Source organism: Physeter macrocephalus, chromosome 6, assembly GCF_002837175.3.
Source record: "Physeter macrocephalus isolate SW-GA chromosome 6, ASM283717v5, whole genome shotgun sequence".
Classification (NCBI taxonomy): Eukaryota; Metazoa; Chordata; class Mammalia; order Artiodactyla; family Physeteridae; genus Physeter; species Physeter macrocephalus.
This window is the reverse complement of record NC_041219.1, coordinates 61,213,979-61,237,969: the sequence shown is the minus strand read 5'-3', so window position 1 is coordinate 61,237,969 and position 23,991 is coordinate 61,213,979. Positions and strand designations below refer to the sequence as shown.

Below are 23,991 nucleotides of genomic sequence, written 5' to 3'. Positions count from 1 at the left end.
TCTTGTTCCTTCATCTGATACATAGCCCTCTGCCTTTTCATCTTGTCTGTCTTTCTGTGAGTGTGGATTTTGTTCTACAGGCTGCAGGATTGTAGTTCTTCTTCCTTCTGCTGTCTGCCCTCTGGTGGATGAGGCTATCTAAGAGGCTTGTACAAGTTTCCTGATGGGAGGGACTGGTGGTGGGTCGCTAGTGTGTTTTAAAATAGAAGAATTTTTATATGCGAATTTTGGAAAAGTAGAAAAATTGAAAACGACTAACAAAATTTTATACTATTCAACTGTAGGCTGTTTCTAGGCTATCACTTAGCAGAAACTGCTGACAAACCAGAACCTTAAAAGGAAATATATACTGTACATCCATCTTTACTGTTATATTCCAGGCGTAAAAGGCTAGCTCATGCAGAAAATGATATTGTTTAGAAAGTTATATCCTTGGGTTCTAGCTAAAGAAAACCATGTATATTTTATTTAAAGTCATAATATAACACAAATTGAAAGTTTAGAGAAACAGAAAAGAATGAATAATCAGTACATAAACTATCTGATAATTAATTATTCCAGTAAGTTGATATTTAACATGGCTTGAAACTAAAATCAGAATTTAACCTGCCTACATTTGGGTAACCTGCATACATTGACTAAGAATAGAAAATTAAAGCAGTTCATCCCAGATGTAATTCTGGTCAAGAATTCTCTTGGCAACTTTTATCTTTTAATTTATATGGAAGATTTTAAACTATGGACACCCCTCCGACCCTGTCTTCTCAATGTGGCTACCTTCCATTCATCCCTAAAAGCCCAGCTCACATACTTCTTCCACTATGAAGCCTACCTCAAATTCCCAGGTCAAATTAATGATTCTCTCCTCCATGCCTACCTAGTCTTTTGGGCATCTGGCCAGTATTACACATACTATATTACTACGAGTTATTTCCCCGTCTAAATCACTCACAAAACTATAAGCTCCCAAAGGGCAGAAACGGTGTCTTATATTCTTTGTATCTCTGCTATCTGGAGCACCACCAGGACCTGGGCAGGAGTTTACCAATATTTTGCAGAAATGAATGCCCAATGTAGTTATCAAAAGCTGTTGGCATGAGGCACAAAAGTAAAATGAAGAAGTGGTAACTGAGAGAAAAATATGGATTAAAAAGCATCTTTGGGGGAGGATTTCCACTTCTGCCCATGAAAGATTATCTGCTGTTATGCCTGACAGTCATAAACAGCTAGAAAACCAGACAAAAATATATGAAACACTCTTTTCAGATATTGTATAACAGGCAGTGCAGGACTTTGAGCCCCACAAGAAGGAAAACAAGTGAGTTCTATCATTTCCCCAGCTTACTGCTGAAAGGCAGGTCTCAGGATGCAGACCAGGGAGGCACAGTGTCCTCGGAGCTGAAGGGAGAGTGGAGTTTGCAGAGACTAAGGTTTCTAGAACTTACATGACAGAGGATGGGAGGGAAGGGCGTTCCACAAGCACACTCTGGAAATCACACAGGGCACTCTTGAACCCCTGCACAGTAACTTGTGAATTTATGAGCCGAAATGCCACAAGGCTGGATAAAGAACCAGGAAAGCAGTAAGCCAAACAATTTCTGAAACTCACATAGGGCTAAGAGCAGTTCATGTTCCCACCAGCCAGAGTGGAAAGACCTCATAATATATGGGGCAATGGGTAGCGTGCCCAGAAGGGTACTGCCTTAGTAGGGAGGTTTAATTAAACCAGACTTAAGGCTGCTCTGGATGAGCCCTAACCAAACTCAAAAGCAAGCCTAGAACTGAATACAAGTAACTTAACCTTCTGCCAGAACCAAGTCCAATCTCCTTTAAAGGAATCAAACAAAATCCAGCACCCAAAAACATAAAATATACAGTGTTTGGCATACAGTAAAAATCTTCCAGGCATGAAGAAAGCAGGAAAATGTGACTTGAGAAAGCTCATTCAATAAAAAAAAAAACAACAGATCCAGAAATGATGGACTAGCAGACAAGAGTTAAGAGTTATTATAAATATATTCTATATGTTCAAAAAGTAGAGGAGAAGATAAGCATGATAAAGCAAAGAAATGACTTTTTTTTTTAAAGAGAGGAATGGATATCTAAAGCTGAAAAACACAGTTATTTGGAATTAAAACTACAAAGGTTGGGGGAAGAGACAGCTAGAGTTTTGGATTGACATGTACACACTGCTATATTTTAGATGGATAACCAGCAAGGACCTAACGTACAACACAGGGAACTCTGCTCAATATTATGTAACAACCTAAATGGGAAAAGAATTTGAAAAACAATAGATACACATATATGTATAACTGAATCACTTTGTTGTACACCTGAGACTATCACAACATTGTTAATCAACTATGCTCCAATATAAAATAAAAAGTTTAAAAAAAATGCATTGGATGGGATTAATGGCAGCATAGACATGACAGAAAAAAAAAAAAAAAGAGACCACTCAACCTGGAAACATAGCATTAAAAATTACCCAAAGTAGGACAGAAAGGAAAAAGACAGAAAGGAAAAAAAATCCAAAAGGTGCATCAATGACCTGTGAGAAAACAACAGGTGGTCAAATATAGAAACTGGGGAGGGGGCAGAAAAATACTGGAAGAAATAATGGCCAAACTATCTGATAATAACTATAACCCTACAGATCAAAGAACATATGGTGCACATTAGTGTGAACTCCTTTTCAATATATATAGGTTAAATATTAAAAATAAATACAGGTGTAAATGTGTGAGTTTGTATATATAAATATACACATATATATATTTCCTTGCTAAACACACCAAGAGGGTGTGGGAGTGGTTTCTAAACACCACCCTCCACTAAAAGAACTGGGGCTCCTGGAGAAATGCTTGATTCTAGGGCTGAGGCCAGGGAAGAACAAGGTAAGTCTGGAACATTATATTGTGCCATAAAATAAAAACATGTTCAAAGAATAATGAGAATACGTCAAAAGGACACAGGTAGCTAAACTGATGGTATTCCGACTAGCCAAATTTGGAGCATTTTGCAATTAAAAATAAACAGTCGCTCCTTGGTGTCCATGAGGGGAATGACTCCAGGACCTCCATGAATACCAAAGTCCCTGGATGCTCGAATCCTTTATATAAAATGTATTTGCATATAACCTACGCACATCCTCCTGTATACTTTAAATCATCTCTAGATTACTTATAATATCTAATACAATGCAAATACTATGCACATTGATGTAAATGCTATGTAAATAGTTGCTAGTGCTCAGCAAATTCACGTTTTGTTTTTTGGAACTTTCTGGACTTTTTTTTTCCTATTTTCAATCCGCCCTTGGGTGAATCTGTGGATGCAGAACCCACCGATATGGAGGGCCAAATGTAATGACTTTAAGAGATCACAACTCACTGAATAAAATAGGAAGTCGCTGTTCCACACTGACTTAAACAAATAAATGAATAAAAACTGGTGATAAGAGAAAGGTCTTCCTTACAGTAAAATGCAAACTAATAAATGTAAAAGGAATGATAAAGTTAGAAAAATCACTGTTTGGCAACCATCACTGTATAATTAATTCAAGCAAGAAATATCTATGGATATTATGACTGGTGAAAGAAAGTGTGCTGAAAAACAAAATTACATAAAGTCTCACAATATCTCCTCAAAAATATAGTAGTTACCAAAAAGAAAAAACTTTATAACAAAACTGGGCAAAACTGCCATTTTTATATAAATAAAAACAAAATTTGTTTCCGGCTGACCTGCACTACGAGAAATGCTACAAGAAGTTCTTCAGACTAAGAATAAATGACATCAAATGGAAACGTGAATCCATAGGAAGAGATTAAGAATTCCAGAAATGATAAACATGGGAGTAAACATTCTACATATAGTTTTTTCTTCCCTTAATTTCTTTAGAAGATATATGATTCTTTAATAAAAGACACAGACACACCTCCTCTGAGATTTCATGGAAAGAACCAAGAATGGATGCAGGCACAGAGATTTGCTGGAGTGCGGAACAAAGTGAGGCTGCTCTCGCAAACATTCTCCACTGGTTTTGAGTGACCATTCTCCTAGTGCGTCCCCCTCTTCTGAGTAAGACTCACACTTTGCCAGTTAACGGCCACGTTTAAAAGGTTAACTGAAGTGCTATTACACATACAAATAAACCTACAAGGTAATCGGGAATGAATTATCAATTTTTCAAAGATGGTATCTGGGGGAAAATACACTCTGAGGATCAACCCTGGGTCTGGAGGTCGTTGCTCAGTGGTTCAGAGAAGACTGTGGCTCTGATTAAGACCCACCCCCTCATCCCCTCCTCTGTCACTCCGCTTTCCAGTGCAGAGGTAAGGCCTGACAGCTGGCACAGGCAGATGTCTGATAAATGCCAGGACCTTCTTCGTTTATACTGTCTGGCTGATAGGTGGGTTGGTGAGAAAGATGTGAATAAACCGGTCATTTGAAATCCAGCTCCCTCATGTTCTTCACATCAACCTTTTCCATCGATTCATTCTTTCCCTGCTTCGACCTCCAGCGCTAATTCTCAATGTTCCATGTGATTTGAGAGCCTTCACTGCCGTTTTGTGAGATTTTGCTCCATCAAGGAAAGCCCCAGGCTCTTTTTAACTGTCAAAATCTCCTTCACATGCATCATGTATTTTTTTAAGCTAAATTGATATTAATAGCTACTATACAATTGCATACAACATTTCCTCCTGGTGTGTAGGTTCATCACAAAAACCAAATTACTGCATATAATAGACGCTGCCCGCTAATCACAGAATAAGAAGAAGACATTTTGCTATTGCTTGAAAGGTAGTCCCATGACGTTAGTGTTTTATCCTTTATATCTTCAGAGACACATATACCTAGAATATAATCAGTATTGGTCATTGGAAGCCTTGAGGCATCTTCCTCAAGCAGTGCTGGAAAAACACTGACAACATTTTTGGTACTAAGTGCTTCTTTTTCAATCTCTCTAAATAGGCAATAGGATTTTTTCTTATCACAATTCTTTTTGTTTTGTTTTGTGTTTTGTTTTGTTTTGTTTTTTGTTTTGTTTTTTGTTTTTTTTTTCTTGTGGTATGCGGGCCTCCCTCTGTCGTGGCCTCTCCCGTTGCGGAGCACAGGCTCCGGATGCGCAGGCCCAGCGGCCATGGCTCACGGGTCCAGCCACTCCGCGGCATGTGGGATCCTCCCGGACCGGGGCGCGAACCCGGTTCCCCTGCATCGGCAGGAGGACACGCAACCACTGCGCCACCAGGGAAGCCCCTTATCACAATTCTTTTAACCACTGCCATATTATAATTATCTAGATATCAGTTTATACAATATTAGTTACAATTCCAGTTAAGATTTTGGAAACAAGAGGCATATTTACAAATCCTTTCCCAGGATGAAGTACTCCAATCTGTCAGTCAGTCATTCCCTCAAGAAACAGTCTGTAGTGGACACTTGTGATTTCTCCCACAGTAGCAATTCCTGCCTAATAGTCCTCAGTTTCCATGCTAGGAGCCAAATGGTTCCAGAAAACTTTACTATACTTTAGTAGTGAAGCATGTGAGCTAGACAAAGCCAATCAGGTAGCCTGTCACCTAGGCATATGACCATGGGACCCACGCCTGACTAACTAATGAGAATCTCTTTTGCTATAGAGTGTGCATTATATGGATAAAAGACCTGGAACTCCTGTAGCCATTTTGCTTTCATGTAGAAAACTAGTCAAAGGACGGAACCAATACATGAAGGATGACAGAGTGAAAAGACAGAGAAAATTACAGAAAGGTAAAATCAGACCCTGACATTATAAACCTTTGGCTCAAACAGCACCTAAACCTGAACTACCTGTGGGATTACAACTGCTTCACAGCCGTGCAACTGTGCAGTCCCACAGGGTCCCGTTCTCAAAAGGGGTCCTCCACATTTGGTTCAATGCTTTTGTGCTGCCTTCTGAAATTCTTAATAATTTTATCTTAGGACCTGTGTCTCTAAATGAAGTCCTATGGAACAATGGAGCGGGTCTATAAGCAAAGAAAATATATGTGGCAATAACTAGCACGTGTGGGGCAGTCCAGGATTCTTGGGACTCTGTGAGTAAAACCCAGTCAGGACCTGGATGCAGATCCGCAGAAGCAGCAGCCAGGGCAGCAGTGGCTGTGACCCAGAAGAGAGGAGGGGCTCCTGCCCTCTGGGGGCAGTGCATGGGGGCTGGCTTGCCTGTCTCTGCACCCATCCCACTGGCATCTGCACAAACGTTACCTCTGGAAACTGTCAGAACTGTCAACAGCAAACTACAAGTAAATAAAAGAATATACTTGGACACATGCATTACATCCTTAACAACCAAGCACAGAACTCCCAACAGAGCTGCTTAGTATCACTGAGGCTTTTACACTGTATATGTCTGATCTCCCTTGTTGGTAACAAAGACAGTCCCCTCCTTAGGCAGCAAGACAATCTTTTTTTTAAAATTATTTAATTAATTCATTTATTTTTGGCTGCATTGGGTCTTCGTTGCTGCACGCGGGCTTTTTCTAGTTGCAGCGAGCCAGGGCTACTCTTCATTGCAGTGCGCGGGCTTCTCATCGCGGTGGCTTCTCTTGTTGCGGAGTGCGGGCTCTAGGCGCACGGGCTTCAGTAGTTGTGGTTCGCGGGCCCAGTAGTTGTGGCGCATGGGCTTAGCTGATCCTTGCCACGTGGGATCTTCCCGGACCAGGGCTCGAACCTGTGCCGCCTGCGTTGGCAGGCGGATGCTTAACCACTGTGCCACCAGGGAAGTCTTATAATCTTATGTCTTGTTGTATCCAGGGTCAGTAACAAAAATGATCAGTCAGTTGCAAAGAAAGTCATATATGTACGCACCACCATGTCCTCTCATGCGTGCACATATATTCATTGCCAGGAGTGAATAGAATAATTATTTTATAACTTTTCTATATAAAACATCAATATTGCATTTCACTTGTGAGTATTTCATTTCTATAGAAAGACATAAGAGGGTGCGATTAATTAAAAAATATGGATGGTTGAATTTTAAGTAAGAAATCTATAGGGTTTGTTTAACCTCTGGGAATCTAATTTGCATCAACTCTACATCTTGCTTTTGTGCTCTGTCATGGCCATTTATTGCTACCTTCTAATATTTTAATTTCTCATTTTCTCTTAAGTGTGTTACATTTCAAAGTAAGTTGGTACTTCAGAGACTGCTACGAAAAAAAGAAATTCTTTTGGCTTAAAATAAAAGAGGAACTTTACTAATGTAATGTTATTTGGCATTCGTATGGAGCATAAATGATACCCTGGGATAGTTACCCAAAAGGGTTGAGACCAAAGAAAGAATCTGTTTGCTTATTAAAAATGCACACGTTACCTCAGTCATAGGAATAGCCCCAAACTCGCCCAGCCACTGCCTCTGCAGATCACCCACCAGCATCAGCATTACATCATATGACATTATGGAACAATCGTGAACTCTGTGTAGTACTTGAATGTATTGTTTTGAAAGAATACACTGTCATTAACTGGAATAAAAGCTCTCTGAAATCAAATCTGGGGGGTAGCCCTCACTGTGTGACCCTTTTACTTCTTTGAGAAACAGCCTCATCCCGAAAGCAGTAAAGGGGGAAAGAGATTAGAGTATAAAGGCAGCAGAGGTGAGTGATCCCTGCCCAGGCCAGCAGGCAGATGCAGGGCTTTAAATTACCAGGCAGAACAATGTCAAATCAGGAGGCTCTGTAACAAACGCGGCACCTGAAAATCCAAGCCAGCTCACGCCCATCACCCTATTTCCCATTAGAGCCTCGCGATTTTTACCATGGGCTTCGCTAGGATTGGAAACTGAGCTTTTCTTTTTTAAATCAAAGTATAATTGACTTACAATACTATATTCATTTCAGGTGTACAACATAGCGATTCGATAGTTTTATACATCACGAAAAGATCTCCATGATAAATCTCGTTACCAGCTGTCACCATAGAAGGTTATTACAATATTACCGATTATACTCCTGACGCTGTACCTTACATCCCTATGATTTATCTATTTTAAAACTGGAAGTTTATACCTCTTAATCTCCCTCGCCTGTTTCCCTCATCTGCAACTCCCCTCTCCTCTGGCAACCACCAGTTTGTTCTCTGTATCTATGAGTCTGAAACTGAGTCTTATTCTATGTACAAAATAGTTAAAACTCGATGTCCTGATGTCATCTTGAGATGGGCTATCACTTATAGCTACGTGACTCTAGGCAATGAATTGAAGCTCTTTGAGCCTCGATGTTTTAATGTAGAAAGTGGAAAGAATAATAGGTATGCAGAGCACAGGACGTGAGGATTAGCTACTATTACTATCATGATTATACTTAACACTTTCACCCAGTTGTCCCCTTTGCCTACCTTTTCTAATCACTGTCCAAGATGCTTCTTCTTCACAAGTGAAACGCAAGCATCAACTTAAACGCTCACTGGCTTATTTTGTTCCGTGCAGTCTGGCCACTGCCCCTTGTTACCATTTCTGTTTTCACATCACTCTCCTCAGGTGATTTCTCTACCCTCCTTAGCCAAATCCTAGGACTCCTCTTAACTACACGCCGCTTCTCGCGAGCTTTGCTCTCTCCTGCACCTATTCTCAACATACTCAACAACCAAGGTTCAAAGAGGTGAAAAACAGAGTCAGGGCAACACAGCCAGTTAGTAGCCAAGTCACAATTAAAATCCAGGTAGTAGAACCCTTGTAAACTGTTGGTGGGAGTATAAATTGGTGCAGCCACTGTGAAAAACAGTATGGAGGTTCCTTAAAAAATTAAAAAGAGTACTACCATATGATCCAGCAATTCCACTCCTGTGCATACATCCAGAAAAAACAGAAACACTATTTCGAAAAGATACATGCACCCCAATGTTCATAATAGCACTATTTACAATAGCCAAGATATGGATGCAACCCAAGTGCCCATCAACAGATGACTGGATTAAGATGTGGTAATATATATACAATGGAATATTACTCAGCCTTAGAAAAGAATGAAATACTGCCATCTGCAGCAATGTGGATGGACCTGGAGAATATTATGCTTAGTGATATAATGATATAAGTCAGAGAAAAAGACAAATCCTATATGATATCATGTATATGCAATAATATATCATGTATATTATTATCTAAAAAGTAATACAAATGAAGGTATATGCAAAAGAGAAACAGAATCACAGATATAGAAAACAAATCTGAGGTTACCAAAGGGGAGAGAAAAGGGGTAGGAACAAATCAGAGGTATGGGAGTAACAGATACAAACTACTAAATATAACAATAAAATAGATAAGCAACAAGAATATGCTGCATAGCATAGGGAATTAAACCCATTATCTTGGAATAACCTACAATGCAATATAATCTGCAAAATACTGAATCACTATGCTGTACACCTGAAACTACACAATATTGTAAATAAATATGCTTCAATAAAAAATAAATAAATAAAACCCAGGTAGCAATGCAAGCAAGTCCAGCTGTGTCGCATTAACTGCGCCACACTAATCATTCACTCTTGGGGTTCCCAGTGACGATTTTAAATCTGAGGTTAGCTTCCCTTAACACCAAACCTTCTCCCAGATGTTTCCCCTACTAGTCAACTTATCATAAAACATGAATTATTTCAAATGCTTAAAGAAGAAACACTAATTCCAGAAAATTATTAAATACCTCTCAAAGTTCTGGGGTTGTTTTTTTAGTTTTCAGTTTTTGTTTGTTTTTAGCATTTCCCAGAAGTGGGGACAAAACTAGATCTCACAGGCCTCATCCAGGACTAGACGACTTTGGGAGGAGAGAGGACATAGTTAACAGGAAGTGGAGGCATGAACATTGTGACTGTGAGCAATATATGCAACTCCAGAAGGGATGGAGGACAGAACACAAGTGTCCGCCTCTAAGTTTCTAAAGATAAAGGTGTGTGTTTTAAACCTGATTGCACAAGGATATATGAAAATGGAAATTTCATTAATGTTGCCTTCTTTGGAGAATCGCATTATTCCTCAAAATAACAGAAACTAATGAGAAGATGGGTAACAGGATGTAATGTGTTGTTTTGCATAAGAATCAGAAGAGTTTACCAGTGTCTAACACTGAGGCCTCTGGGGGAAGATTGAAAGCTGGTATTTCCTCATCTGTAAAGCAGATGAAGTACTGAGAAGAATGAGAAGTACATGGATCATCTATAAAGCACCATTTGGTTTTATTTTTGTTTTTTAAGTACAGTGTGGAATAGTTTAACTAGTACAGGATTTGACATCAGTGATAAAGGTTCAAGTTCAACCTCTAGCTGTCTAATCTGGCACAAATCATTCAAACATATTTAATGATGTAAGAACTAAAGGGATAATGTATATGTGTGTGTAGGGGAGGGAACCTTTTAATACAAATAGCTCTATAAATGTAAGATGTTTCATATTATATTGTACCAGGTTAAGTAAACCAGGGTAGCTCAACTACATCATTTACATTTCCTAATCTTTTGTGGTGAGAGGGAGACAGAGTGATTCTTACAGCAGAAACCCCATTCAGTTAATAGAAAATCATTGCCACTACTTAATAAAGATATGAAAATAATAAAATAAAGTAATGCATGTATTAATAACAAGTTAATAAAAATATAAAATAATCAAACGAATAATAAAATTCATATTAAAAGGTAACTACCTCAGTATATGCTAATCATATATTAAGAGGGATGACGGTTTGTACACATTCTCTCCTTTCAAACACGAACTCCCTGTCAAACAAAACAGTTGCCAGGATTAATTATAAGTGTATCAGTGATCATGGAGATTTTCTCTATGGAGGTAAACTAGTCAACCCATAGTCCAGATCACAAGTGAGAATGAAAATCTTTTTGTGGAAATATGACAGGTAAGCTAACTTCATCATCATTCATTCATTCATTTACTCAGTCCCTACTTTACACCAGGCTCTATTCCAAGTGCTGAGGATTCAACAGTGAACAAAACATGGAAAGTTCCTACCATCATGGAGCTTTACATTCTAGCAGGGAAATACAGACAGTAAACAAATAAGTAAAATAGGCAGTAAGTCAAGGGTGATTATGTACTCCAGAGAAAAACAGTCAGGGAAAAGGGCTGCAACTCTAAATACAGCAGTCAAGGAAGGCTTCACCAAGAAAATGCCATTTAAGCAAAGACCTAAAGGGGATGCATAAGGCACAGAGATATCAGGGGAGAATGGTGGGGCTATGCACACCTTTCCAGCAAGTCCAGGTAAGATAAAATGCAATCCCTGGAAATAATTTCTACCCTCTTAACTGTACTGAGGCTTGCCTTGGGTCCTAGTATGTGGTCTATCCTAGAGAATGTTCTGTGTGCACTTAAAAAGAATGTGTATTCTGTTTTTTTGGATGTAGTGTCCTGTATGTATCAATTAAGTTCAACTGTTCTGTTGTGTCATTTAGGATCTCTGTTGCCTTAATGATTTTCTGTCTGGAAGATCTGCCTATAGATGTCAGTGGGATGCTACTATAGTCAATGTCTTGTAATAACCGCTAATGGAAAAGAATCTGAAAAAGAATATACGTGTGTGTGTGTGTATACACACACATATATATAAAACCAAATCACTTGGCTGTACACCTGAAACTAACACAACATTATAAATCAACTATACTTCAATAAATTTTTTTTAAGAAATGCAAGCCCTTACCTTTCAAAAGTGGCTGGAAGGTTGGAATCTCTTGCAACTTGATGACATCGGGATCACTGCTGACATTCCGTGAGGCCTGGGAGCCCTGAGCTACAACCACAATATCATCCATCTTGGCTCTATGCTTAGCTGGAGAAGGGGCCACTGAAAATAAAGTTACACTGCTCAGGAACTGCATCTTATTGAGCGACCTCCATCTCACCAAAGCTGTTTTCACTGCAGTCATTAAAAAGGGTATTTTTTGCACAGAAGATGATGCTAACTGCAGTAATCCTGCACTGGGGGCTGGGTAGGGGAGATGAATTACAGAGGACCTCTATTTCCCATGGTATTAAAAAAAACCTTCAAACTTTATAGGACCATATACCATCTATGAGCCTGCTTTTGTAATTAAAAGTTTATTATTCAAAACACAAAATAATAACCAGATTGTTTTTAATTTTTACTTCTTTGATCCTCCTGACGTTTGTCCCTATTTCCCAATGAGGAAATAAGCATACAAAATTTAGCTGTGACTTGCCCAAAGTCACCAGTGCTAGAAACAGAGTTAAGAAGGGAATGGGAGGTAAACGGATTGTTGGTGTACATGACCCATCCCAGTGATGCTGGGGTTGCAAAGCTGTGTAGCCACCCTATCACAGCAAGCCCAGCATGATGAATAGATCCTAGTCACAGGAGAGAAATCCTGGTTCTTAGCACTAGATGATGGCACCAGCCCCCTCACCCTTAAAGTCACAGGGCAGAAAGAACCGGCAGGTCCACTGTAGGCTGAGGCAAAATAAAGAAACTTGAAGGACTGCTAAAGAGGCAGGTCAATTTCAGGTACGTAGGAGAACGTAATCCATTTAGAGGGAAGTGATTCAAACTATCAAGGACTCCCCAGACCAAGACATCCTCTGCTCCCAAACATCTTCTGGTTGGGGCAAGAGTGAATCTTTACTGTTTTACACTCTAGAAGGTAGCATTTGCAGGCTCATCATTATCATGTCTCAAAGGTTGATCCAGGTATGCCGTAGAACTGCCCTGCCTCCTGGAGGCTAACGTCTCTTAAGGCTTGGCATTCACTCTTTTAGAATCTCAGCTACTTTCATTGCTCTTCAAGAAGCCTCTCTTCGCCTCTTTTGGTAATTTACCTAATGTTTTAAAAATCCCAAGCCAAAAGTCTTTCCTAGTACAAATTCAGTGATTCCTCCTTCCCCCAGATTCCAGAGGAAAACGGAGTTTACTAGATTCTAGCTAGTCTCTACTACTTGTCTGTAAAATGGGGCTACTGTGAGGATTAAACATGAACGCATGTGAAGCACTTAGCACAGGGAACCAGGTAAATTCTAACCTATGCTATTCGGTAGTATTGCTTAGGACGCTCTAGTACTGGTTAGAGCCCATGCTGCTGGTTAGTAGGTGAGCAAGCCTGTTAAAAAGATGACACGCTTCTCGCAAAATATGCTTCTGGCCTGACACAGAGGCAAGAAGGTAAGGGGTAACAATTATTACTGCCTTTGTTGTGACGGACAAGTCAAAGAAATAACGAATGTAGCAGTAGATGCTGCTCACCATTAAAAGCTGTCCCCGTCTAGCTCCCAGAATGGGAGACTGAACTAGCCTTGAAGGTTACAGTTCAGTGTGGAATACCCATAGGTCTGCTAGCTTCTGCATTTCTGAACTGCATAGCCTACCAAGATCAGAGCAGTCCACGACCAGGGCTCTTTTTAGGCCCCAGATATAAGCCAGTTTGGATTAGCAACTCCAGAGCTTATCTGGGACAGTCCCAGTGGTCCTAGAGTTTGGTGGGTAACAACAAAAAAAGGAGCAAATGATCCTTAATTAAGCATCAGCTCTTTTGAGTGCTCACTGTACTCCAGGAACAATAATCCTCCCATCCCTACGTCAAACTCGGAGAGAAGTCTAAACAACATGGGCGGGGGAAGAATAGGGAAAAACACCAGATCTTGCCCTCCTGGCCAACTTCTGTATCAGAAAGGGAGCCGAGACACCTTCCGATGGGAAGATGCAGTTTCTGGACTCGCTCTCACCCAAGGGTTCACAGCGACTGTTCACCTGCCACACATCCCTTCTGAAAAAGAATCTCTAGAACCCATTTTTAAGACGGAATCTGTTCTTTCAGGCCCTATGACCCATCCACTGCGCGACCCAAATCTCACTGTCAGTCATGAATACTAAAGCCAAATATTAATTAGGTCCTCCTTCAAAGAGTAGGCTGCAGCTGAGAGGAACAGCTGTTCTGAAAACAAATAATGGGCTCGGGCGCCCACGCTGGCTTAGCTTGCAATCACAGGTACCGGCTTCCATCAGGGGAATCAAGGCTAGGGCAGATGGTAATTTTTTTTTTTTTTTTTTTCTTTTTTAAGGAAAAAGCATGGTGAGGGCTTTCTGTGCGTTGCCGTCCGCCGGTCCCGGTCCCCAGCAGGCTGGAAGGCAGCCCGCCCCGCAAGCGAACAGGGCTGGCTGGAGAAGGGTGGAGATCAGGGCACCGACCTGAGGAGTTCAGATCGTTGGGTCGGCTCTCGGCCTCGGAGCTCTGCTCACTGCCCATGGTGCCGGCAGCGGTGGCAGCGGAGGAACGGCGGAACGGGCGGCGACCGCTCGGGCGGCGGGGCGACAGGGAAGGGGCCGGGGACCGGGATGCGGAGGCTACACAGGCTGCGCTGTGGGGATGGCGCGCCCAGCCCAGGCGGGGACGCGGGCGGCGGGGGACGGGGAGGCCTTATTCGGGGAAGGACGTGCAAGGAGGTGCGGCGGAGCTACACCCCGCTCGCCTGCCTTATTTAGGGAAACCCAAGGCAAGGAGGCGGGGAAACGCCGGGCACCCGCCGCGCCTGCGGCCTGCGGGCGGCACCGCTTTCACTCACTCGCTCGCTCGGGCCCCGCACGCTTGCTCCTTCTCGGACGCGGATTGGCGGCGCCGGCAGCGCGCAGCCGTCAGTTCCGGGTTAGAAGGCCCACGCCCCCGCCACCGCCCGGGGCCCGAGGGAGGGCGGGGAAACTCGCGCTGGCGACTCCGGGGGCGCAGCCTTAAAGGGCCCGATCACCTCAACGCCAGAACCGCCCCAAAGGGTTACCCGTTTCCTGTTGTAATGTTGCGCGTCACCTTTAAGTGTCATCCTCACACTAGGCACTTTATCCCCATCGTTAAAACTTTATTAATAGGCTTTTGGGGAGTTTATTTTTGTGTGTGGTTTTTTTGGTATTTATTTTGGGTTTTTTCAATTGACGTATAATTGACATACTATTGTATGAGTTTCAGGTGTGCAACATAATGATGCGATATTTGTAATATACTGCAAAAAATTTAACCCTGTTCTACAGATGCGGAAAGAGAGGTGCTAGATAGATTTAGGATTGGAATCCACAACTGCCTGGATGCCAAGCTCCTGTTTCAGTTCCCAAAGCTGGAAGTTTGGCAGTGGAAGACCGTACAAAAAATACTAGATGGTAAAAGGAGCTGGAAATGAGAGAAAAATGAGTAGAAAATGCTGATTCATGTGTTAGGGCGTTTGTGCATCTTCAAAGGAAAGTGGATGCCCCAAGTCTAGTCACTTTCTGGCCACCTTGACAATTATCCGCGAGGCATTCTGAAACGAGCAAAGGCAAGAAAGAAGTACTACAGGTAACGCAATACAGAAACTTCCAACTTTGGCAGGTCAAGGACTCACACCTAGCAATGCATTCCCACCGAGGAGTTGGGTGGCTCTGGGGTTCTCAGAACTTTGCAACTCATTTTATATTGTTTGTTTCATGAAATTTCCAGAAAATGCCCTGAGAGTGTCAAATGGATGAAGTGATTTTCAAGTCCCTTCTACTCTACCACATCACAGACATTTCTCCTGTTTTCACTCATTTGATTTTCACAACAACCCTGACGCCCATAAACAGGTAACTTCCTCATGGTTAGGTAAGTGGTGAAACTCGGATTTAGGACTCTCTGGTTACAAATCTCATGCTCTTTTCTCTGCTCACCATTACAATACAGTCGTCCCTGGGTATCCGCAGTCCCTGGGTATCCACGGGGGATTGGTTCCAGGACCTCCAGCAGATACCAAAATCCATGGATCCTCAAATCCCTTACAGTTGGCCCCTCCGACTTCGAAGGGTAGGAACACTTGGGTATGGAGGGCCCACTGTACCTTGAGAAAAGTGCAAATGAATGTAAATTGAGTATTTTGTGGGAATGTGAAGATAGAACGAAAAAACTGCCTGAGAGATCAAAAGAGTCTCCTAAAAGACTATAGTCTTGAAGTTTACATAAACCACCAGGCTGATGGGACTGGGAAGGCCTTACGAAGCAATGTGCTCATTCCCTCTTGGGGCTCTCTCTCAAGACATTCCCTCTTTGGGGATGGGTGAGAGAAGAAGTAAAAGTGGGGAGAGTAAGTAATATTTTGACTCTTGTTCCCTCTCTTCCACACCAAAGTATATTTATCTTGTGTTCCATACCCTAATCTGTACTGATGTGATGGTGGTTGTTATGCTTCCCTTAGGATAAACGTTTCATTCTAAAAGGATTTTCCTGTCCATCAACTGATGAATAGATAAATATATCATCCCATTCTCTACTGGCCATCAAGGTCTCTGCTGAGAAATCTGCTGACAACTCTATGTATGAGAGATTTTTTTTTCTTGATGCTTTAAAAATTCACTCTTTGTTTCTGATTTTAGACAATTTTATAATTTGTCTTGGAAAAGAACGTTTTGGATTGAGATTTTGGGGTGAGCTATTAGCTTCATGAAGTTGTATGTCCAAGTCTCTCCCCAGGTTTGGAAAGTTCTCAGCTATAATTTCTTTAAGTAAGCTCTTTACCCTATCTCTTGCTCTTCTCCTTCTGAGACTCCAGCGATACGTACATCCTCTCTCTTGTGGTGTCCTGTAAGTCCCATAGGTTTTCTTCATTCCTTTTCTTTTCTTTTTTTTTTTTAAATTAATTTATTTATTTATTTTTGGCTGTATTGGGTCTTTGTTGCTGGGCACAGGCTTTCTCCAGTTGCAGCGAGTGGGGGCTACTCTTCGTTGTGGCGCACGGGCTTCTCACTGCGGTAGCTTCTCTTGTTGTGGCTCGCGGGCCCTAGAGCGCAGGCTCAGTAGCTGTGGCTCACAGGCTTCGTTGCTCCGCGGCATGTGGGATCTTCCCAGACCAGGGCTCGAACCCGTGTCCCCTGCATTGGCAGGCGGATTCTTAACCACTGCACTACCAGGAAGTCCTCGTCATTCCTTTTAATTCTTTTTCTTTTTTGCTCCTGTTTGGGTAATTTCAATTGATCTAGTGGCCTTCTAGATCACTGATTCCTTCTGCTTGGTCAAACCTGCTGTTGGAGCTCCCTGTTGAATTCTTCAGTTCAGTCATATTCTTCTGCTTCAAAATTATTGTTTGGTTCTTTTTTTATGTGTTCTCTCTTCGTTGAACTCGTTTTGTTCTTGCACTGTTTTCCTGAAAGCGCTAGATTGTTTGTGTTCTTTTCTAGCTCTCTGAGCATCTTTAGAACAATTATTTTGAATTCTTTATCGGGCAATTCTTGGCTCTCCATTTCTTTGGGGCCAGTTACTGGAGGCTTACTGTATTCCTTTAGTGGACTCATGGTTCCCTGATTCTTCGTGATCTCTGTAACCTTGCATAAGTGTCTGCTCATTTGAAGAAGCAGTCCCCTCCTCCAGGCTTTATGAGCTGACTTTGGTAAAGGAAGATTTTTCACTTGCAGATGGGGACATGCTGGAGCATGCTGTGACTCCAAGTCTAGTGGTGCAGGGCACCAAGTGCAGGGGTATGTGGTGGCACAGGGTTCAGGGTTACATGACATCTTTTAACTCAGGCCACTGGAATCCACAGTGTCAACAACTGTGGCCCGTGGCAAGCACTTCAGTGTGTTTACAGTGGCTCTAAGGGCTGTTGGGGTCCTCAGCAGCCCCTCCAGATCCAGTGGCTAGAGACCAGACAGGTAGTAGTGGTTGCTATGCAGTAGTGATGCATACCCTCAGCTGCAGGGGTGCAGCTGCAGGTGCCTATAGAGAAGCAGGAGCTGGTTGCCAACACACACATAGCAGTGGGGGACTGGGCAGGCAGAAAGGGTCAGTGCCAGCCAGATGCTCATTGGCACCTGCAGGGGTCCTGGCTGTTGGCTAGCACTCCTTTAGCTGCCAGGTCTCACCGTGGGTGCACGGCAGTGGAGGCCAGTGACAGGGGTCTGGCCAGGGGCTTTTGCAGGTGCACATCTGGAGGCACTGGCTGCAGGTGAGCGCACTGGTACTGGCCAGTGACAGAAGGGCCTGATCTGGGCCCACGGGCAGCTGCGGGGGCCCTGGCTGTTGGCACGCCCTCCCGTGGCTGCACAGTTTGCCCCAGGCACGTGCACCGCGGCGGAGGCCAGGGACGGGCATCAGGCGGTTGGCGTGCAAGGTTGCAGCTGGAAGGGCTAGCCCAGATTGTGCACGTGATGGTGGAGTTCACCCAGAGAGGGTCCAGACTGGCATCTTGCATTCATGCCACCACAGAGGCCTGGGCTGGCTGCCAGTGTTGTTCCAGACTCCAGGGGAGGATAGGGGCAGGGGAGGGAGCAGAGAGGGACACAGGCGGCTGTCATCAGTGGGTGTGAATACCTGTAGGGTGAAATCTCTGGGGGGCGGGGTCTGAGGTAGCTGTGCTGGTCATTAGTTTCTTCAGTGGTGAAAGCTGCTGGGTTTGTTTGCGGAGCAGGTCACTGGAACCGTGATCTCCTCTGCTGCAGAACTGCTCTTAGAAGTTCCTGCCTTTCTTCCTCGTTCCTAGCCATGTCTGTACGTCTCAGCTTTGCAGGGTGGGGTGAGACCAAACGTGGACCATCGTGCGGTGCCCTGAAAGGCTGGGGAAGCTGGGTCCTCACCCCGCTCCTTCTTTCTAGCCAGGGGAACTCTTTCTTGCTGGCAAATTCCCTCTTGGTGCTGAGCAGTGCTGGCTAGGGGGATGGGATGATGTGGGCAAAATGAAGCGAACTTCCTTCTTTCCTTGTGTACTTATTCTCAAGTTTTTTGTTCTGCTATGTTGCTATAGTTTCTTAAGTGGACTCCAGAGCTCTCCCAGACCTGTTTTTGTGTGCAGATAGCTGTCTAACTGTTCATCTTTGTTGGGGGACAGAGGCCGGGGCCTCCTGTGTTGCCATTTGTTTTCAATGAATGGATAAATAAAACGTGGTATATCTGTATCATAGGACATTATTTGGCGGGGGAAAAAAAAGGGGGAATGAAGTACTGATACATGCTGCAACATGGATAAACCTTGAAAACATTATGTTATGTGAAACAAGCCCATCAGAAAAGACCACGTATTGTAGATTCCATTCACATGAAATGTCCACAAGGGGCACTATAGAGACAAAAATAAGTAAGTGGTTGTCTAAGGCTGAAAAGGAGGGCGGGTGCGGAGGGGTTATGGAGAGTGACTGTTAATGGGTGTGGGGATTTCTTTCTGGGAGTGTTGAAAATGTTCTAAAATTTATTGTGGTGGGAATTCCCTCGTGGTCCAGTAGTTAGGACTCCGTGCTTCCACTGCAGGAGGCACGGGTTCGATCCCTGGTCGGGGAGCTAAGATCCCGCATGACCCGTGGTGCAGCCAAAGGAAAAAAAAAAAAAGAAAAGAAAAGAAAGCTAAAATTTATTATGATCATGGTTGCAGCACTACTCAGCACAAAGAGGGAACTTGCCAGCAAGAAAGAATTCCCCTTACGATGATACAAATGAACTGATTTACAAAACAGAAAGAGAGTTACAGATGTAGAAAACAAACTTATGGTTACCAAGGGGAAAGGGGGGGAGGGATAGATTGGGAGATTGGGATTGACATATACTCACTACTATATACAAAATAGATAACTAATAAGAACCTACTGTATAGCACAGGGAACTCTACTCAATACTCTTTAATGGCCTATAGGGGAAAAGAATCTAAAAAAGAGTGGATATATGAATATGTATAACTGATTCACTTTGCTGTACAGCAGAAACTAACACAACATTGTAAATCAACTCTACTCCAATAAAAGTTAATTGGAAAGAAAAAAAAGAAAGAGTTCCCCTTGCTAGAAAGCAGTGGGGTGAGGACCCAGCTTCCCCAGCCTTTCAGGGCACCGCTGGAGGGGACTTAGAGGTAGGATACATTTGAGATTGATGCCTGTAGCACCGCTAAAATCACTTCCACATGAATAGCAACGTATGTGGCTTATATACACAATAAGTAAGAATTAAATAGCCTTTTCATGTTTATAAAGCACTTTCATATACACTGTCCCTGTATGACCTGCCTACAAAGTAGATAACACTTTCCTAATTTTACATTAGGGGTTAAGGGGTTTACTCCTGATCACACAGCTAGTAAGTGATAAAACCAGGATTCAAGTTTTCTAAAACTCATTATGCCTCTGTCTACTCCAGACTAGCTCCTCCTCCTGTGTCTTTATTTTACCGGGCACCCCATCCACCTGGTCTCCCAAGCCAGAAACCTGGTTAGCCTCACCACCACATCCAACCCACCACCACGTCTGGAGAGCCTCTCTCCTTAATTTCTCTCTTGACTCCGTGCACAGTTCAGGGCCTCCTCACTTCTCTCACTCCTTGAAGAACGGAAGCCTCTGGCCTCACCTCCTTCAATGCATCCTTCATGTGGCTGGCACGGAGAATTTTCTAGAATATTAATCAGGTCTCTGAAACTTTCACTGCCCTGCTAAAAACCTTCAATAATTCCCCATGGCTTCAAGATAAAGTTTAAATTTTAGCATATGAGAACATTCTTGCTCTGACCCCAGCCTCTCTTTACCCCATTTTTTTTTTGCGGGGGGGGGGCGGCTGCACCGCATGGCATTCGGGATCTTAGTTCCCAGACCAAGGATTAAACCCGCACCCCTGCAGTGGAAGTGCTGATTTTTAACCACTGACTGCCGGGGAAGTCCCTATCCCTTTTTTTTTGCGGTACACGGGCCTCTCACTGTTGTGGCCTCTCGCGTTGCGGAGCCCAGGCTCTGGACGCGCAGGCCCAGCGGCCATGGCTCACGGGCCCAGCCGCTCCGCGGCACGTGGGATCTTCCCGGACCGGGGCACGAACCCGTGTCCCCTGCATCGGCAGGCGGACTCTCAACCACTACGCCACCAGGGAAGCCCCCTTTTTATACAGGCAAAGTTCATGCCAGTCAGTATGAAATTCCCTGAAAAGTCCTGTTTTCTCTGGAATATTCAGCTTTTCTCTCTCCATCTAGTTAACTGAACTTCATCCTTCAAGATTTATCTTAAGGTTGGAAAATTATGTCCACACAAAACCCTGCACACAGGTGTTTATAGCAGCTTTATTCATAACTGCCAAAACTTGGAAGCCACCAAAGTATCCTTCGGTGGATGTATAAACAAACTCTGGACCAGACAATGGAAAATGAAAAGACATGGAGGAACCTCAAATGCATATTACAAAGTGAAAGAAGCCCATCTGAAAAGGCTGCATACTGTATGATTCCAAGTACATGACATTCTGGAAAAGACAAAACTATGAAGATGGTAAAAAGACCCATGCTTCCCAGGGTTTGGGGTAAGGGAGAGGCATGAATAGGCTGAACACAGACGATTTGGAGGGCAGTGAAAATACTCTGTATGATACTATAATAGTGGATACATATCATTATGCATTTGTCCAAGCCCACAGAATGTACAACACTAAGAATGAGTGTAAGGTCAACTCTGGACTTTGGGTGATTTTGATGGGTCGATATAGGTTCATCAGTTGTAACAAATATACCTCTCTTATGTGGCATGTTGATAATGGGGAGGCTGTGCATGAGTGGGGGCAGGGACATACGGGAAATCTCTATACCTCCTTCTCAATTTTGCTGTGAACCTAAAGGTGCTCTAAAAAAATAAAGTCTTTAAAAAAATTTGAGGGCTTCCCTGGTGGCGCAGTGGTTGAGAGTCCGCCTGCCGATGCTGGGGACAAGGGTTCGTGACCCGGTCCGGGAAGATCCCACGTGCCGCGGAGCTGCTGGGCCCGTGAGCCATGGCCGCTGGGCCTGCGCGTCCAGAGCCTGTGCTCCGCAACGGGAGAGGCCACAACAGTGAGAGGTCCGTGTACCGGAAAAAATAAATAAATAAAAGGATATCTCTTTTAAAAAAAAAAAAAAATTTGAACTTATGCACCACCTCCCGGAAGTACAGATTAGATATCCCCTTTGTGAGCTTCCTTAGTTATAGCATCTTCTATTATAACATGTGGTCTTTACACAATCATTGATTTACCTGTGTGTCTTTCCCACTGAACAATATAGCATCTAGAAGATAGATTTATAACCAAGCAGGACCCTATGGGGCCTTCCCAGGACACACCCTCCCCCATATCCTCTGCTGTAGCTCTTCTTTGGAGTACCCAGATATAGTATTCCGACCAGGGTTCTTGGCATTCCCCAATCAATAGAAATTGACTAGAGGCCAGACAAGAGATTCAGGCAAGGCTTTACTGGGACCCGCTGCAGCAGGAGGGAGCAAGAACAGCTTTTTCCTAATATGGGATCGGAGGGGTGGCATAGGCGTGTTGCCCACCCCTTAGGTGGTGTTGAGTGCAGGGGGCATGCTCAGTACCCTGCTTTTCTCCCATCACCCTGCTTTTGGCTCCCGGCTCTTCAGAACTAGCTTTTGAGTTTTTTGGTCTTTTGTATTTTTTTGTCCATAATTTGCCCCAACTCATGCAGGCAGTTAATTTTAGTCCCATATAGTTTCTTTGTTGCTTGAGGAGAGGTTTGTCCAGGTGCAAGCACTTCAGCAAAGGTTCCCTGGTCCCAGCTGGTCTCAGTATCTCATGCATATTTCATGAGTTTTTCAGAGGCTTAAAAACCACCACCACGTGGAAGAAATTAACTATTTGATGATAATGAGCAAGCAGCCCCCAGACCTTCTGGCACCTAAGGATTGATAATGTTAACGGCCCTGTTACCTCACCATCAACCAATCAGAGAATTATGCATGAGCTGATCACACACCCTGGGACGCTCCATCACCTGGCCTTTAAAAAGGCTTTGCTGAAACGCTTCGGGGAGTTCTGGAGTTTTTTGGGCACTAGCCACCCGTTCTCCTAGCGTGGCCCTGCAATAAACCTTTCTCTGCTCCAAACTCCAAACTCTTTGACATTTTAGTTTGTTTGGCTTCACCGTGTGTAGGGCACATGAACTTGTGTTCAATAACAGATTCGTGTCTTATCGGTCTTTAATTTCCCATGCAGATGCTTAATGCATATTTTCTGAATAAAATACTTTAAAAAAATCTGCCTCCACATAAATGGTACTTGTAAGTATTAGGAGAAGAGGATTTAGAATCTCTTCGGCAATAAGGTGACAATGAATATAATTTCTAATTTAAACTCCTAGTTCATATCAATAGAAAATTTTTCTTTAATCATTATTTTCATCAATGTCCTCGTCACTGTCATAACTGAAAAATATATTACTTCAACCATAACCAGGTTCATTGTATCAAAATGTTGCATCTGGCTCCCTTCCTGTTTCCCATCGTGGTTCAGGATCAAGGTGAAAAGGAGAAGCCCATGTGGGAACTTCGCATCTGCAAGCTCTGCTTCAACATCTGTGTGGGGGGAGAGTGGAGACAGACTGACGGGGCAGCCAAGGTGCTGGAGCAGCTCACAGGCCAGACCCCTGTGTTCTCCAAAGCTAGATACACTGTCAGATCCTTTGGCATCAGGAGAAATGAAAAGATTGCCGTCCACTGCACAGTCTGTGAGGCCAACGCAGAAGAAATCCTGGAGGAAGGTCTAAAGGTGCGAGAGTGCCAATTAAGAAAAAATAACTTCTCAGGTACTGGAAACTTTGGTTTGGGGATCCGAGAACACATCAATCTGGGGATCAAATATGACCCAAGCATTGGCATCTACGGCCTAAACTTCTACGTGGTGCTGGGGAGGCCAGGTTTCAGCATCACAGACAAGAAGCGCAGGACAGGCTGCATTGGGGCCAAACACCTAATCTGCAAAGGGGAGGCCATGTGCTGGTTTCAGGAGAAGCATGATGGGATCATCCTTCCTGGCAAATAAATTCCCGTTTCAATCCAGAAGGCCAATAAAAAGTTTTCAGTGAAATGTAAAAAACAGACAAACAAAAAACAACCCAAAAAACCAAAACCTTGAATCTGAAGTTCCTAAGTGGGGAAAGGTCTACTTAGCTCCTAGCATGGACCACCTATGAAAGGAGATTCAAAGATTGTGACCTCGGGCTTCCCTGGTGGCGCAGTGGTTGAGAATCCGCCTGCCGATGCAGGGGACACGGGTTC

The 23,991-nt window shown here is 43.3% G+C and overlaps 3 protein-coding genes across 4 annotated transcripts in view; 2 read left to right on the top strand and 1 right to left on the bottom strand.

Annotated features, from left to right (window-relative positions):
• The window catches only part of BORCS5 (BLOC-1 related complex subunit 5), a 100,376-nt gene extending 85,748 nt beyond the window's left edge, over positions 1-14,628 (bottom strand). The window contains exons 1-2 of one of the 2 annotated variants that reach the window (XM_028491024.2): positions 14,570-14,628; positions 11,700-11,843 (exon numbers count right to left, since the gene is read on the bottom strand). In XM_028491024.2, the coding sequence (XP_028346825.1) occupies positions 11,700-11,843; position 14,570 (145 nt within the window). In that variant the 5' untranslated portion in view covers positions 14,571-14,628. Of the gene's footprint in view, positions 1-11,699; positions 11,844-14,195 lie in introns of both variants that reach the window. The other variant, XM_007112998.2, reaches the window with a different exon arrangement.
• A 364-nt stretch (positions 14,629-14,992) lies between these two features.
• MANSC1 (MANSC domain containing 1) overlaps positions 14,993-23,991 on the top strand; it is a 31,426-nt gene continuing 22,427 nt past the window's right edge. Inside the window, exons 1-2 of the mRNA XM_007113000.4 lie at positions 14,993-15,327; positions 15,469-15,593. The gene's annotated coding sequence lies outside the window, so the exon portion shown is untranslated. The remainder of the gene's footprint in view (positions 15,328-15,468; positions 15,594-23,991) is intronic.
• On the top strand, positions 23,225-23,918 carry LOC102984970 (60S ribosomal protein L11-like). Its single transcript, XM_055085476.1, has one exon. The coding sequence runs from the start codon at positions 23,252-23,254 to the stop codon at positions 23,753-23,755; it is 504 nt and encodes a 167-aa protein (XP_054941451.1). The 5' UTR covers positions 23,225-23,251; the 3' UTR covers positions 23,756-23,918.